The sequence below is a fragment of the Alosa alosa genome, chromosome 20 (assembly GCF_017589495.1).
Source record: "Alosa alosa isolate M-15738 ecotype Scorff River chromosome 20, AALO_Geno_1.1, whole genome shotgun sequence".
Classification (NCBI taxonomy): Eukaryota; Metazoa; Chordata; class Actinopteri; order Clupeiformes; family Clupeidae; genus Alosa; species Alosa alosa.
Window position 1 is genome coordinate 3622674 of NC_063208.1, and position 17406 is coordinate 3640079.

A 17406-nucleotide genomic window follows, 5' to 3' on the forward strand; every position below is an offset into this window, starting at 1 on the left:
TTACTTTTAACCTTATTGTTTTCAGACGGGAGGCTTCCTTTAAGTCCTCAAGGGTATTGCATTTCCCTATCATATTGTAGGTCACATTCTAACATATGCTGACTAACGACTTTCACAGCCTGCCTTAGTTTTAGTAATTTTCCATTACAGATTTAAAGGTGCTCTAAGCGATGCTGGGTAACGTCACTTCTGTTCAGTGGTGGAATGTAACGAAGTACAAATACTTCGTTACTGTACTTAAGTAAATGTTCCATGTATTTGTACTTTACTTAAGTAAAATTGATAGTGCATACTTTTGACTTTTACTTCGTTACATTTTACAGCAATTATCTGTACTTTTACTCCGCTACATTTCTACAACACCATCGTTCCTTTTTACGATACATTTTATGATCAGTTTTTTTTCTCTCTGACAAACACATTTGTTTTACCAGGGGGCGGGGTTGCTACCAAAGATTCTGGAGCTACGTGCATTCTTAGAAACATAAGCTTCTAGTCTAGACCAGGCAAAGCGTGAGCTTGTAGCCATCTGCATTCGGTAGGCTATATTCACCAGACCCATGGCTACACTGTACATGCAACTGTGTTCTGTGCCTTTCTCGGTCTGTTATCTGCAGCGTTAGGGCCTCCTCTCCGATGAGATTGCTATCCGCGGATCAGCGAAGTTACAGGCTATGCCCATGCTTCTGTCACCGCGTCTGATCATTTGCGGCACAAATGAATGGTAGACTATTAATGAACGGTGGCGGAAAAAGCGTAACATTTTCCAGATTAGGAAATATTCCTTAATTGTGTGTGATTAAATAAAGATGCATAGCCTACAATTGGGGGGGTAAGCGTGGCTCATTCAATGTCTATGCGTCTGCGCCAAGTGAAACTGAACTTAAATCATAAAGACACCTTTCTCAGCAACTTTTCTGTTCAATCAGCATAATTGGCATTCTGATCCACCCGGCGTTTCCCTTGTCTACCCGTTAAACTTCAGGCTCTCCGTGTTTTGCTGAATGATATTACTCAGCAGATCACCCTAGTAGATAACCAGAATTACAGTCTCTAGAATTGTAGGTCAGAATGTAAACTGGGCCACAGATGGTAAGCACAATTGCATTAGCTTAAAACTATCTAGTAGAGTATGGTTATGGATGGTTATGGATGGTTATAATATGTAATATATGGAGTATAACCTAAAACTAGCTTAATTAAAATGCCATAGCCCATACTGATTTTTCCTTTTAGAATATAGATATTAATAGAATAAATCATTATGCAAATACTTTTACTTGTAATACTTAAAGTACATTTAAAAGCAGGTACTTTTTACTTTTACTTAAGTAGGGTTGTCATTGTGGTACTTTCACTTTTACTAAAGTAAATATTTCTCTGTGTATTTGTACTTTTACTTAAGTACTGAGTTCCAGTACTTCCTCCACCACTGCTTCTGTTGACTTTCAAACAAAACAGAGCTAGCTCGCTACTTCCTCCCCCTCCCTCCCGTGCTGCTCCCGTGCAATTGAAACTCTCCTAAACACGCATCTCTTCTGTGATTTGCTGGAACAGAGTTTGTTATGTTTTTATGGGCCAGGTTTGCCCAGGTTGTTTTTGTTGCCTATTTTGGAGCCACAGATATTGCGTTTTTTTTTACAGTGTATTCAGGACACAGACAGCTAGCGGTTGGTTAGGTGATGTTTGCTGTAAGTGACATAAAATGTTTTAGCCTAAAAACGTGTGGCATCGCTTACAGAACCTTTAAACAGGCCCTTAAACAGGACATCAGCTGGTGAGCAGGTAGAGTTTGCTGTCGAAGCGAAGAGATAAGGGTCTATACAAGACGTAAGATACGTAATATAAGATTACACTGAACAGTAGAGCCAACTGGCTGCTCGGCTGTCTCTGTGTGTGTGTGTGTGTGTGTGTGTGTGTGTGTGTGTGTGTGTGTGTGTGTGTTGGTTTGGTAGAGCCCACTGGTGGCTCGGCTGTGTGTGTGTGTGTGTGTGTGTGTGTGTGTGTGTGTGTGTGTGTGTGTGTGTGTGTGTGTGTGTACCTGTAGAAGGCGTGTGTTTCGGTGATGGCTCGGTACAGCCCGCTGGCGGCTCGACTGCTGATGAGTTTGAAAAGCAGCACCACGCTGTCGCTCATCTCCTTGGTGACCGTCAGATACACACTCTTGCCTGACTGAGTGGCGATCTGAATCACGGGGTAAGCCACTCTGTAATCAGAAACACACACACACACACACACACACACCTGCATGAGACGAGAAGTATGCCACTCACCCTGATCCATATGAGTCAGCAGTGATTACTCTCGGAGTGTGCACACACACACACACGTGTCTGTGTCTGTGCGGCAGACCCACCTGTTGACCAGGCTGAAGTCGTCTTTGCAGACGACGATGCCGTCCGGTCCGACTCCGATGGCGAGCCTGCGTCCGTCGGCATCGCGCGCCAGGTGCCACTCCACGCCGTAGTGCTCCAGAGACGCCACCAGCTGCAGCGCCTGGTACTCCACCGCGGGCACACTCTGCCCTGCCAGCGCCTGGTGCCTGGACACGATGCTGCGCACACACACACACAGAGGTGACCCACGGTTACGGTGCGTTTCCACGGTTACGGTGTGTTTGGACACGGCTGAGGGGAGCACGGAGGTGGTGACTTACGGGGGGGGGGGCTACAGCGGACGCGTAACTGAAACATTCCGTTCACGACGCGCGAACATAGTTTTGGGAGAATGCTCCATTTTTTTTCCAATGTACGAGCCGCCACCACGTCTGGCGTAGCTGGTTCCACTGATCACAGTGGAAGCTAATTGTTGCAGCAGGCGCAACGCGAACGGAACACTTCAGTTATGTGCCCGGTGTACCTCCCTCTAAGACTACATTATGGAGGCTGTGTTATGGAGAAGCTGTCTAAGACTACATTATGGAGGCTGTGTTACGGAGAAGGTGTCTAAGACTACATTATGGAGGCTGTGTTACGGAGAAGGTGTCTAAGACTACATTATGGAGGCTGTGTTACGGAGAAGCTGTCTAAGACTACATTATGGAGGCTGTGTGTTATGGAGAAGCTGTCTAAGACTACATTATGGAGGCTGTGTGTTATGGAGAAGCTGTCTAAGACTACATTATGGAGGCTGTGTTATGGAGAAGCTGTCTAAGACTACATTATGGAGGCTGTGTGTTATGGAGAAGCTGTCTAAGACTACATTATGGAGGCTGTGTTACGGAGAAGGTGTCTAAGACTACATTATGGAGGCTGTGTGTTATGGAGAAGGTGTCTAAGACTACATTATGGAGAAGGTGTCTAAGACTACATTATGGAGGCTGTGTTATGGAGGGGTTGTAAAAGTTGACTAAAGTTGACTGATATTTAGTCAGGTCAACAGGAGTGCGTCCCCAGATGTACACATCTACGGCTGGACTTCAGGCTGTGCACGGGCTAATGCACTAATGGACACTACACGCTTATCAAGGCAATCAAGCCAAGGACCAGCGGCTTACTCAAGATACCTGTAGTGACCTGTGGTACACCTTTGTAGAGCACTTTATGATGGGCAGGCTAAACTGGGCACATAACCGGAGCGTTCCGTTCGTGGAGCGTCTGCTGCAGCACTGAGCGTCCACTGTGATCAAGAGAACTGGCCACACCAGATGAGATAGCGGCGGGAAAAAACGAGACCAAGAAAAACTATTTAACTTCTACTTCTGAAACTATTTTTGTGCTCCGCAAATGGAACACTTCAGTTGCACTTTCAGTGGAACCCGGCTGTGATGCCTGACCACTGCAAACACACACCTGTCCTGCACACACACACCTGTCCTGCACACACACACCAGTCCTGCACACACACACCAGTCCTGCACACACACACACCAGCCCTGCACACACACACACAGCCCTGCACACACACACACCAGCCCTGCACACACACACACCAGTCCTGCACACACACACCAGTCCTGCACACACACACACCAGTCCTGCACACACACACACCAGTACGGCACACACACACACCAGTACTGCACACACACACACACCAGTACTGCACACACACACACACACACACGTCCTGCACATACACACACGTCCTGCACACACACACACACACACACACACACATACTGCACACACATACTGCACACACATACTGCACACACACACACACATACTGCACACACACCTGACCACTGCACACACACACCTGACCACACACACCTGACCACTGCACACTGCACACACACCTGACCACTGCACACACACCTGACCACTGCACACACACCTGACCACTGCACACACATGACCACTGCACACACGTCCTGCTCACCTGTCGACGGTGGCCTGGCAGGGCTGGTGTCCAGTCAGGTCGCTGTACCAGTACTGGGCAGTGTTCTGGTCGTAGTCTCCGAAGTGGGCCTGGGCCAGCAGGGCGCTGAGCTCCTCTGCCCGCTCAGAGCACATGCGCAGGTGACCGCGGTGCAGGTCCTCCTTCACATGCAGGAAGAACAGGTGCCTGCAGGAGGAATGAGAGGAGCACGTCAGTACACACACACACACACACACACACATCCATCCATCCACCCACCCACCCCCCCCACACACACACACACACACACACAGGTGCCTGCAGGAGGAACAACAGCAGCACGTCAGTACACACACACACAGTCACACATACAGTCACACAGACACACAGACAGACACACACACACACACACAGACACCTATCGGTTGATTGACAGATTGTGTGTTATGGCTGCCAGCATTCCGAAACTAGATTAAAGTTTCCTTAAATGATAAACAAAAGTTTTATCTTAAGAAGCTACAATCATCTTCTTTGCAATCATATCAGTTGTGGGAGTCCTTCCTTGCTTCCTTTAGCTCAGCGGCTAGATCACGTCACACTAGTTCCACTTTCCCAGCATGCAAATTATTTACACTCACGTTGTTGTGGGTTTAAATCTTAATCCTGAAGGCACAGAAAGAACCTTCAACAACAACTTGGGCTTGTTCACCGAACACCTGTTCACTGAGGCCTATATATATATATATATATATATATAATCATTATTATTATTATTATTATTATGATTATTGTTTATCCCTCTGTGTATAATACAGACAGACATGCCGCTATAAAGGGGAAAGTATTGCACCATGAAAATGTAAAAAGGGCTTAAGAGGAACTAACCCAAACCCAGCACAGGCCCTGCACTAAACAAAGGGTCCATATGCGTCTGCAGTTCCTGTACCTATCTGTGTGTGTGTGTGTGTGTGGAGCTGTGATAAAGCTCTTATCAGTGTTGCAGGAGCCAGACCTAGTGCCTGTGTAGTTGTTGAGCCTGCATGTGTGTGTGTGTGTGGTGTTATATCTGAACTGCAGCCCTGCACCCAGCTTGATAAGCTCACATAACCAACACTACACTCCAAACATTAGTTCACACACACACACACACACACACAGCTTTTAAACCGTAGCCATGTTGCAACAGGGTAATTCCATAATTCCTGTCTCTCCCATGTCACATTAAAGCAGGGGGGTTCACCGCGGGGTTCACCAACCCCTCCCTTCCCCCAGGCGTTTGAAAAGGACATCCTCATTCCTCATTCCTCATTCCTCAGAAACACTCACAAACTCCAAGACACTCAGGGGCAATTGAACAAAAAGAGCACAAATACAGACCTTTTTCTGCCCACGGAAACCACACGGTGCCTTGCCATGTTATATGGAACTTACTAAGCTTTCACTTCATTAGGTAAACAACGCTCATCTCCGCCCTCTAACGCAATCTGTAGTAGCCACAACTGAACGGAATTATTCAATCACAAGTGTAATTGAATGGAAACAACCAATGTCAACATTAAAAAGACATAACACAATACATGACAATAAGAGGTCAACAAACAGCATTCTTCTCCACTCAACAAATACCCAAGTTATGGGTGCAGTTACAGACTACGGCAGAGTCAACAGCCTAGCAGGTGTAGGGAAGTGGAGAACACGATCAAGCAAAGGTTACACATTTACAGGTAACCGAAAACAAGTTACAGATTTACAGTAAACGGAAAGTAAAAGTTGCTTTCTACGGCTCTGAATAGGCCTACTGGTTCTGTTTCAGAAAGGCCTACTGGTTCTGAAGAGGCCTACTGGTTCTGAAGAGGCCTATTGGTTCTGTCGTTTCACAAAGTTCCTCCAATTGACAGGTTTAACCGCTGTCTGGATTAGAGCTGCTTTTAAAAGACGGAAACTGCTTATACAAATGCCAAGATACCTAATGAAATCACTCCTCCTCCCATCTCCCCCATGGTCCTGTTCTTTCCCTCCATCTTCCGGACATGCTTGCCTGACAGATCTCCTGTTCCCCGGACATGCAGCTCACTCAGACTGCTTGTTTTGTAAACAGAAGATGCCATATTTAAAGCCCACATTAAGGAGTCAACTCTGGTTAACAAACACAAAGTCACATTCCAACCATGCTGGCCCTCACGCCCACCCATCCTTCCTCCCTTCTCTTTGTTTGTTTGTTCTTTCTTCTCACCTTCATCCCTCTCTTTTCCCTCCCCCCTCCCCCCTCTCCTCTCCTCTCTGGTCGCGTGCTTTTGAGGGACAGCTGCCTTCTAATAGAACGCTGCAGCAACTGCATGGTCCAGAACGGACAGTGCATCTGTCACTCATCCCCACTGATCACAACACACACAGGCCACATGACACCAGGAGAGAGAGAACGAACACACACACACACACACACACACACACACACACACACACACACACACACAACCTCCTTGCTCTTTCTCCACACCTTTCCAAACTAGCTCCTTTCTTCATCTGAGGGCCACGCCCCCTCCCCCGAACGATCCTGTCCCTCCTAGTGCCCGAAACCGCATCACCTTCACCCCCCCACACACCCCAGTGGACATTACAGGAGAGGACGTCCAGTTGAGGGTTCCTTTCAGCAGAACTGTAGGCTTGTATACATTTCTTTTTGGATTGGGTCCGATCACAAGTGGTCTGCCCAGACACTGTTTACGCATGTAATGAAGGAGCCCAGCCAGAGACGTCGCTGACCACTCATGTTTACACAACAGAGGATATGAGCACAAGTGTGTCTCTGGCAAATGAGCCGAGTGACAGAATCACAATGAGTCTTGTGATTGTTTATATTTGTACTGACCACTTGTGATCAGACTGGCCATTTTATCATGGGGCACGTGTGTGTGTACGAGAGAGAGAGAGAGAGAAAGAAAGAAAGAAAGAAAGAAAGAAAGAAAGAAAGAAAGAAAGAAAGAAAGAAAGAGAGAGAGAGAGAGAGAGAGGTGTGTTGGGCCTTATTTATCTTAAACCCATTCAGGAGCTGTGTGTTTGTTTATATTTGGCTTTTGAAGGCCATACAGGAGCCGTGTGTGTCTGCGTGTGTGTGTTGGGCCTTCTGAAGTCCGGTACGGGAGCCGTGTGTTTTGTTTGGGTCAGCAGGCTGCAGGGGAAGAGTCCTGTGGCGCACAAACCCACACACACACACAGGCTTCTGAGAGCAGCTGTCTGCCCAAACAACGGCGCCTAGAGCGCAGCGCAGGGGTTACTATCGGACACACCTGTCCAGCGACGCCCGCCCGTGGGGTTACTATCGGACGCGCTCACCTGCAGCTGTCAAACACTCTCCTCTCCCAGTAACTCATTCTGCAGCTTTCTCTCTTTCTCTCTCTCTCTTTCCACACATGCACACTGGCTGCCTCATCAGAACACACAAAGGCAGCATGCTGCTCTATGGCCATGTGCCTAACAGAAGCCGACTGTTACTCACATATTCTTTGGTTCAAGCACACTGGAGAATCACAATGCACGCTTGTCTGACACACACTCACTCACACACACACACACACGTTGGGTTATTACTTGTGAAAGATTCTGGGCAGCACAAATGGCAAACTCTCCATGTCCTGTGGGAGTTCATTTGTACAAGAGCACCCCCCCCACCCCACACACACACACACACACGTCAGTCACACACAAGGTTCTCTCTGCTGACTCATCTTATCACTAGGAGAAGCAGGATTTAAGGGTAGCAGGTGTGTGAGTGAGTGAGAACGTGTGTGTGTGTGTGTGTGTGTGTGTGAGAGCGAGTGTGTGTGTGTGTGTGTGTGGGGGGGAGTCTTAACTGTACTGTACCCCACATGACGTTGGAGACGCGCAGCTAGGCAGCGCTGCCCCTCTCCAGGCAGCTAGCAGGGGACACCTCAAAAGGAGGGCTGACCTCTAGACACACACACACACACACACACACAGGCACGCACACGCACACACACACACAGGCACGCACACACACACACAGGCACGCAGGCACACACATAGGCACGCACACACACACACAGGCACACACACACACAGGCACACACACACACAGGCACACACACACACACGCACGCACAATGGTGTTATTCTGGAACGGAGGAGATGAAGGCTGGAGGAGCATGGAGTAAGACTAAACAGCAGCCGGAAGGGGCCTGTGTGTGTGTGTGTGTGTGTGTGACCCACTCCGCTTCAGAATAACACCATTGTGCAAGGCCCACTCCACTGACCGGCCCTCAGAACACTCAGTTCCTGAGAGACCAAACCCTGCGCGTCTGTCTGCCTAGAGACGGCGCTTGGCCCGCAGCCAATCATATCGCAGCACACACACTCACACAGACTCATCGCTGCCTTCACAGGAAACAATGTGGTTTCATTGTGAGCAAGTCAAACAGCTCGCTGGTGCTGGTGGTGGTGGTGCGGAGGCATTCAGCAGGGGTTACTCTCAGTCAATGAACTCTAGTAACCTCCCCCCACTCCCACTCACACAATCAGCCACTCAATGCATGCGGGCCTCCCGGACCACAACAAGGCTCATGATCGCAGCTTAAGCAAATCAAATGGCCGACGCCGGGAACAGTGCAGTGGACGTGCGAGAGGGCAAGGCTTTGTTCTGGACCACATCACGCACACAGATACACACACACACACACGGCTTTGTTCTGGACCACATCAATTCATGAGTGCCTTTCTCCACCACACAAAGAGGCCGTTTGTGAGCTAATCGCCTGCAGAGAGAGAGAGGGAGCATTGCGCCGGGGTAATTATAACAGACCCGGTCCTGCTGCCCCTGCCAACTACCCTGCAGGGTGAGAAATCACCCCTGAGTCGGGGCAACCCACCCACCCTCATTCCACGGAATTAAAATGGTGTTTCCAAACAAGGCATGGATCAGGGTTACCGTTGGCCAAGCTACTCCGAGGAGGCCAAACCTGTTCAAGCAGAGAGGCCTCTTCCTGCCGTCTACAGAACGCCAACAGAACGTGGCGTCAGGGCCAACTCCCACAGGCGCCCAGCAAAGCAAAGGCGCCAACTCCGGGCCCTCCAGGCGCACAACAAAGCCAACTCCTGCCACAGCAAAGCCAACTCCTCCGCCTCCAGGCGCAAAACCCAGCAAAGCCAACTCCGGCCCTCCAGGCGTGCCACAGCAAAGCCAACTCCGGCCCTCCAGGCGTGCCACAACAAAGCCAACTCAGGCCCTCCAGGAGTGGAAAGTTAAGCTTAACTTTTTAAAATGTAACCAGTCACCAGCCACTGACACATGCAGTACATGTTCAAATTCACCAGCCACTTAACAGCAGGTCATTATTTCACTAACTTCAATCTGACTGCCAAGGATCTTTTGTTTTTATTATTCTGAACAGATAAACATCTCATTTAAATGAGTGCCACAATCACTCCAAATTCAATTGTTCTCATTTTACGGGACAAATTAAAAGGCATCCGTGAACACAGCGGTCGTAGCGGACACATCATTCCCAGATGACCGTGCTTGTCTGCGGACACAGGAAGGTACAGCGCTTATGAGTGGCACCTGTCAATCATGTGGCCTGATTGTCTAGCAGTGCCTCGTCGTCCTTCACACTCGCCCCAGGAAGGTGACCAGGGAGGATTATGGGATTGTTTTTGATCTGGTTCAAGAAGGGATTGAGTGTATGGGCTGAGCATGAACAAGTACAGCAAGACATCACACACACACACACACACACACTCGCACAAACTGCAAGTCATCACACACACACAAACACACACTGCAAGACAGCACACAAACACAAACTGCAACACAGACAGACACACACACACAGACTGCGAGACAGCACACCTCCACACACAGATACACACACACACACACAAACACAGCTTTTACAGTGGGGGTAAGTGAGGACAGATAGCGCGAGCTGCATGAGATAACAGCCGGCCAGACAGGAGGCCATAAAGCAGCAGAGCCGGTGGGCTGAAGAGAGAGAGGAGGGGGTTGGGTTGGGTGACATCGCCATGGCAACATCACCACGGCAACGTCAACATGCCTCAGCCCCTGCAGAACACATGACCCAGCACACTGACCACGTTATGGTGTGTGATGACCCAGCACACTAACCAGGTTATGGTGTGTGACGACCCAGCACACTAACCAGGTTATGGTGTGTGGCTCCGATCCAGGCCCCCGTGGACGTTGGTGTGGTTGAGTTTAGGGTCGAACTGATGATGATGATGATGATGATGATGATGATGGCCGCCAAAGTAAAGCCCAAGAACATTCTCCCCCTCCAATAGGGGAACTAAACTCTACATCATCTAAACCACCATCTCCAATAGGGGAACTAAACTCTTTACCATCCCACTATCTCCAATAGGGGGAATAAACTATATATATATATATATATATATATATATATATATATATATATATATATATATATAAAAAAACACTAATAAACTCACTGTTTCCAATAAGGGAAATAAACTCTATATATACACTAATAAACTCACTGTCTCCAACAAGGGGAATAAACCCCCAATGCTCCCATCTCTGATAGGGGGAAATAAACCCCCAACATTCCCATCTCTGGTGGGGGGAATTAAACACCAACATTCCCATAAACCCCCAACATTCCCATCACTGGTGGGGGGAAATAAACCCCCAACATTCCCATCTCTGGTGGGGGATAAACCCCCAACATTCCCATCTCTGGTGGGGGATACAAATAAACGCTGAGAAGTGGCTACACTGTAGGATCCACAAGCTGCTTTTAGCATCATGCAGAGAGCAGTGACTTACATAAGAAAGGTGAGGAGGGGGAAAGACCACAACAACACCTGCCAGCCCACACACACACACACACACACACACACACACCTCTAACTGTACTTACATAACAAAGGTGAGGAGGGGGAAAAGACTATAACAACACCTGCCCTCAGCTGAAGGGACGTACGTGTGTGTGTGAGTGTGTCCCTCTGTCCCTGTAATCCCCCCTAACACACACACACACCTCTAACTGTGCTCTGGCACAACACACACACCGTGATTAATCAGCTCACACATTCAGAACACAATGCACTGTTTCAGTATGTGTGTGAATACACGTCTGCATGTGCAGGTTTGTTTGTGTGTGTGTGTGTGTGTGAGACCGATTTGTTCCTGAATATAATGAAAATAATCACCAGAGCCTTGGCCTGGGAGAGCTAGGCACTCTCTCTCTCTCTCTCTCTGAGTGAGTGAGTGAGTGAGTGAGTGAGTGAGTGTGTGTGTGGGTGTGTGCCCCTGTGTGTGTGGGCCCTTGTGTGTGTGTGTGTGTGTGTGTGTGTGTGTGTGCGTGCATATGTGGGGGTGGGCAGGAGGTTCTAACAGGAGTCAGCAGCCGCACCATCTTTCTGCCTGCTAATTAAAAGTTGCATGTGTCTCCCCACCACATGTGCTCACACACACACACACACGTACATGCTCACACACACACTCTTTCTCTCTCTTACACACACAGCACTAAGTCCCACCCACCATCTGTTTTGTCACTAGGCTCATCTTTCAGGTCACAAGAAAACCAGAAACCCTAGCCTTCTAGACACACACTTCACTGGTAACTGAATCACACAGGAAGACGTTGCACCGCAAGCCCCCCGCCCCACGCACACGCACACACACACACACACACACACACACACACACACTGCAGACTATTTAGAACATCAAAGACAGAGTCAGAATCCTGCCTGGTTCTCTCCACATACACTGAACTAAACTAAACACACACGCTTAATGCACACCTACTCTCTCCACAAACCTCCCTATATGTGTGTGTGTGTGTGTGTGTGTGTCACCTCAGCAGGTTTAGGTGACGAGGGTCAAGGGACCCAAAAGAACAACCCCTCCTGAGAGCAGAGACCTGACACCCTCAGGGTGCGACACAACACGCTCCCGTTCCCAGCTGCTGTGCCCTGACCTATAGTAACCCCTCTGCACTGAGGTTACTGGAGGTCAAGCCACTGTAGGAAGCAGGAAGCGGCCGGCTACTGTACTCAAGAAGGCAGCTGGGGCACATGTCTCTCGTTTCCAAAGACAAAGAAACACTTCTGGAGCCTGCGCTGCACTCTGAATATTTAATGCTTCACATGTCCTAGATTTTTCCAGCACGCAGCCACACACACACACACACACACACACACACACACAGCTCACTCCAGAGGCAAGCAGAGCAGGGAAAGATGAATAATCATGAGAAGAGGAGGATGTGGAGGTACAACTGAGGAGGAGAAATGTGAGAGAGGGAGAGAGTGATGCAGAAACAGATGGAGCGAGAGAAAGAGAGATAAGGAGAGAGATAAGGAGAGAGAGAGAGAGAGATTTTCTATTTTTGAATTTCTTGACACAAACAATGAACAAAAACTATCATTCCTCCTGGGGGAAGTAGACAGTTGTGTCCATCCAATCCTGCCACATCCTGAGAGAACAGCCCATGTTACATGATCAATAACATAATAATCCATAGTTTTTATTTATTTTTTTCTGTTCATTTAAAAGCCAGGTGTTATTTTCATTATTATTATTATCATTATTATTATTATTATTAGTATTACTATTATCTATATTACTATTATTGTTGTATTGAATGCTTTGGCAACACTGTAAAATTTACATTCATGCCCAATAAAGCTTGTTGAATTGAAAATTGATAGAAAAAGAAAAAGAGAGAAAGAGAAAGAAAGAAAGAAAGAAAGAAAGAAAGAAAGAATGGGAGAGAGAGATAGAAAAAGAAGAAGAGAGAGAATATATAAATATATATATGGATGCTTTGTGGATTTCAGCAAGGCCTTCGACTCCGTTTGGCATGAAGGTCTCTTGCTGACGCGCCCCTAGCAATTTGCTGCCAGGGCTAGTCTAGCAACTCTCCGTTGGCTTGTGAGCTCCAGAAATCGAAACTTAATCAGGTCATTGAAATCGTGTATAGAGTCGTTTGGTAGGCTTAACATAATGATTGATGGCAGAGTTGCAACGGTTTGGCTTGAATTCCCTGCGACTTGAAAACAAATATCCTATTAAGGCCCCATTATGCGTGCAGAGGGAATTTGAAAGACAACTGATTATCCCGCCCCTCGGACTGAGCACTGCGAACGGTGAGTGCCCAAACCCTACATTTTAATGTGGGTCTGGCTCGCCAGGCTAACTTGATTGTGAAATTGGTGGTAAAACATATAACATCATTAAAGACATGTATGAAAACATCAAATGTTGTGTAAAAATAAATAACAAACAAACTGATTACTTTCCAACAAAAGGAGTGAGGCAGGGCTGTTGCCTGAGTCCTACATTATTTAACATTTACATCAATGAATTAGCTAATAAAATTCAAAATTCATCCTCGCCTGGTCTCAATCTTTTGGGGGAAAGAAATCAAATGCCTGCTTTTACGCAGAGATGATCTTCTCCTGCTATCGTCAACGGCACAGGGACTACAAGAGAGCCTTTCTCTTTTGAACGAATACAGCATAACTTGGGCCCTTCCAATCAATATGGAAAAAACAAAAATAATTACTTTCCAGAGAAAACATTTGAACATAAATAAATATAATTTCACCATTGGCGGAAAACAACTAGAACAAGTAAGAAAATACAACTACTTAAGACTGACCATTTCTTCATCAGGGCAATTTGATAACGCAATCAAAGACCTATCCGGAAAAGCACGCAAAACATACTACATGTTAAGAAAATCTCTATTTCAATATAATCCTTCCATCAAATTATGAAAAAAAAAAAAGATCTTTAATTCCTTAGTAAAGCCATTATTACTATATGGGAGCGAAATTTGGGGCATAAAATATAAAGACAATTTCGAAACATGGGACAAAAGCCAAACCGAATTATTACATTTGGAATTCTGTAAAAATATTCTAGGTTTAAACAGATGTGCACCTAATCTAGGCTGCAGAGCTGAGCTTGGAAGATTTCCCCTCCTTGTAGACATACAAAAAAGAGCAACCAAATTCTGGCATCATCTTCAGACTAGCAATTCAGAGCAATATCACCACACTGCTGCCCAGCTGAGGAGTGAACCCCCAGAGAGTGACCCCTTAAACTTCATAATACAAAAACACAACCTGAAAAACTGCAGCTCACGTATTGCTTTAATCGCAAAAGAAGTAGAGAACACAGCAAAACAAAACTACATTAACACATGGAAATGCAAAATCGAACAAGTAAATAAGCTACACTGCTACAGAACTAATCGAATTGATTACAAATTGGCACCATATTTAAATGAAATTAAAAACCATCGTCATAGAAAACTCCTGTCAAAGTATCGACTGAGTGATCATTCCCTTGCAATAGAACAGTGTAGACACCGCCAAACCGGGATAGCTCGTGAAGATCGAATATGCAAATTCTGTAATACTGGAGTAGTAGAGGACGAATGCCACTTCCTCACAGAATGTCCCAATTATCAACACTTAAGAGCTATATTCTACCCACAAATTGAAATCAAACTACAATTCCTCATGGGAGAAATAGATAAATGTGCCCACTTAGCATACCAATATTTACAGTCCTGCCACATTTTAAGAGAAAACTTCACACAGAAAAAGTGCATAGAAAATAGTTTTATATAGACTATTGTTTAAGTTTAACTTAAGCTTACTTAAGATCAATTTCTTTATTTATTCTATGTTGCTATAAGTTTCCTTTTAAATTAATCTTACATAACTCTAAAAATAAGTACAAATTTATGTTAAGTTTCCTTTCTGTTACAAATCATAAATTACTCTAGATACAGTTTTTTTTTTAAAGTAAGTTTCCTTTAGATTTAGATTTAAGAATACATGCTTAAGTTCCCTTTAAACCTGGATTTAGTTACTATTTTTTTAAAACATAAGTTTTCTTTCTTTTAGTATTATAAGTTTCCTTTCTTTGACCCCCCTTAAAACAAATATTGTATCTGTATTGTCATGTTACTGCTTCGGCAACACTATTTTCTGAGTCATGCCAATAAAGCACATTTGAATTTGAATTTGAATTTGAGAGAGAGAGAGAGAGAGAGAGAGAGAGAGAGAGAGAGAGAGAGAGAGAGAGAGAGAGAGAGAAAGAGAGAGAGAGAAAGAAAGAGAGAAAGAGAGAGAAAAAAGAAAGAAAGAAAGAAAGAAAGAAAGAAAGAAAGAAAAAAAAAGAGAGGGAGATAGAGAGAAAGAGAGTGTAAGAGAGATGTACCTTGTCTGTTCCTGAAGGATGAGATGAGGCTCTACGAAAAACTTGACCCTGAGCCTCAGCCGGCACGGTGTCAGATGGTCCATTTGCTGGTAGATCCGGTTCCGCAGATTTAGCCACAACTTCTCGCCTTTAGCACCAGTGAACTGCAGGCCGAAGTAATCCACCTCGATAATACCCAACTTCCGACATACCTGACGTAACAGAGACAGACGTTACGTTAGCTTTAGCAACTCCTCCTATTTTCCAAATTCATGAAATCATTTTAATGGTTAGTGTAGGCTAGTGTTGACGTTGCAGGACCTGAAGCAGCCCCGCTCTACCATAGGGCCCATTACGTAATCTGCGCGCTGAGGGGGCGTGTGACAAAAATAGTAATAATTCGCCACCAAGAAACATTCTCAAGATGATTTGCAACCAGTCTCCAATTTGATCACTGTAAATGTATGTAATTTGCTTCTGGATGATCTGGATAATTTTCATTTGCACCAAGGTGACTAAATCTACAACCAGCCAAACAACCACTACGTTTGACTGTTGAATCCAAAATGTATAAAGTGGGCAAAAATCATTGAACAGCGTGTTCCCTTTCTCAAAGATAATTTATTAAACGAATCAGATCAAATACATGTGAGATTCTCTTGGTTGACTCGGTGCAGATAATGAACAATACCTTTTGTAACCGGTCTGATTCAGTGACTAGGGAAACAATGAACTAAAGTAACCTTGAGCGCGTCAACACCTTCAGCTGAATGCGTGCAGCACCCACGTCGGCTCAAACTACCTGATAATTTCCCTCTTTGTAATGCACAGCCAAAACAAAACCCTGGTGAAAAGTACATGTTAAAACGAATGCCATTCTAACCTCCGAGGTGGTAGACTACTCTTGTCACGGTCCCAGGCACTACTTGACACGTGTTTTGTGTCTATGGCAAAAACGGTTCGTGATATTTTGATCCACCCAATGATGATGATGATACCTGGGAATCCGAGAGGATAGCTACGCCGTGTCCACTCGGCAGACTACGCTATAAACTGCAAACGCAGCCACGCGTAGTTGCCCAAACAAATGTGCAGGCATTTTGTGAAGAGCATGAAATGTGAGATCCGTTTAAGGATCGACTTTTGTAACGAGGATAAAATAAATGTTTGGTTGGATGCCATAGCCTACCTTGTTCAGACAGTCCTCTCCGTTTGCCTTCGAATCAACTTCTACTTCCATAACCACTGAATCCGGACGAGTAACATGACAAAGCATCTTGGCCCGTAAAATAAATCTTTGGTCTACTCGTCAAAAACGATAAAATAAACTCTGTATCGTCCCGTGTATACCATACATCTGGCCTTCAGTCACTTTCCAAAACCCTCGGTATCAGTACTGATGCTTGCCTCTTCAAGCTGTGGTCTGTAAATGAATCGCAAAGTACAGCCTACTTCGGAACAGCCAATGACAACCCGTTTCGCATAAGCGCCGTGTCGATGCTGCCGATGGCACCCTCAGCTTCTGGCAAATGCACGTGGGCAAGCCCCCTACTGGTTACTAATGGTACTACATATAGTTTATCTATTCATGTGCAGCACATCGACTTGTCTCTCCTGTGTGACATGTGCTACATAAATAAGCTTACCTTGTCTTGCATAATTCATAATTAAGTCACACAATTAGCCAGGACCCTGCTGTTGTGCTTCCAAAACATACCTGGCCTGCTTAACATGGATGACACAGGTCACACAAAAACAAATCATTTTATGGGTCTTTTATTCCTCGACTGCACCACATAGAAACAGCATTACATCTGTGGGTTAGATAAACATAAAAAAAAAACATTCAAGTATATGCATTTATTTGGTAAACCATGTAAAAA

General features: G+C 45.9%; 1 protein-coding gene across 1 annotated transcript in view; it reads right to left on the reverse strand.

Moving 5' to 3' along the window:
- The window catches only part of mylipa (myosin regulatory light chain interacting protein a), a 22037-nt gene extending 5033 nt beyond the window's left edge, over window positions 1-17004 (reverse strand). The window contains exons 1-5 of the mRNA XM_048230462.1: window positions 16713-17004; window positions 15545-15735; window positions 4324-4509; window positions 2357-2554; window positions 2042-2206 (exon numbers count right to left, since the gene is read on the reverse strand). Coding sequence (XP_048086419.1) covers window positions 2042-2206; window positions 2357-2554; window positions 4324-4509; window positions 15545-15735; window positions 16713-16799 — 827 coding nt within the window. The 5' untranslated portion in view covers window positions 16800-17004. The remainder of the gene's footprint in view (window positions 1-2041; window positions 2207-2356; window positions 2555-4323; window positions 4510-15544; window positions 15736-16712) is intronic.
- Between the last annotated feature and the right edge of the window lie 402 nt (window positions 17005-17406).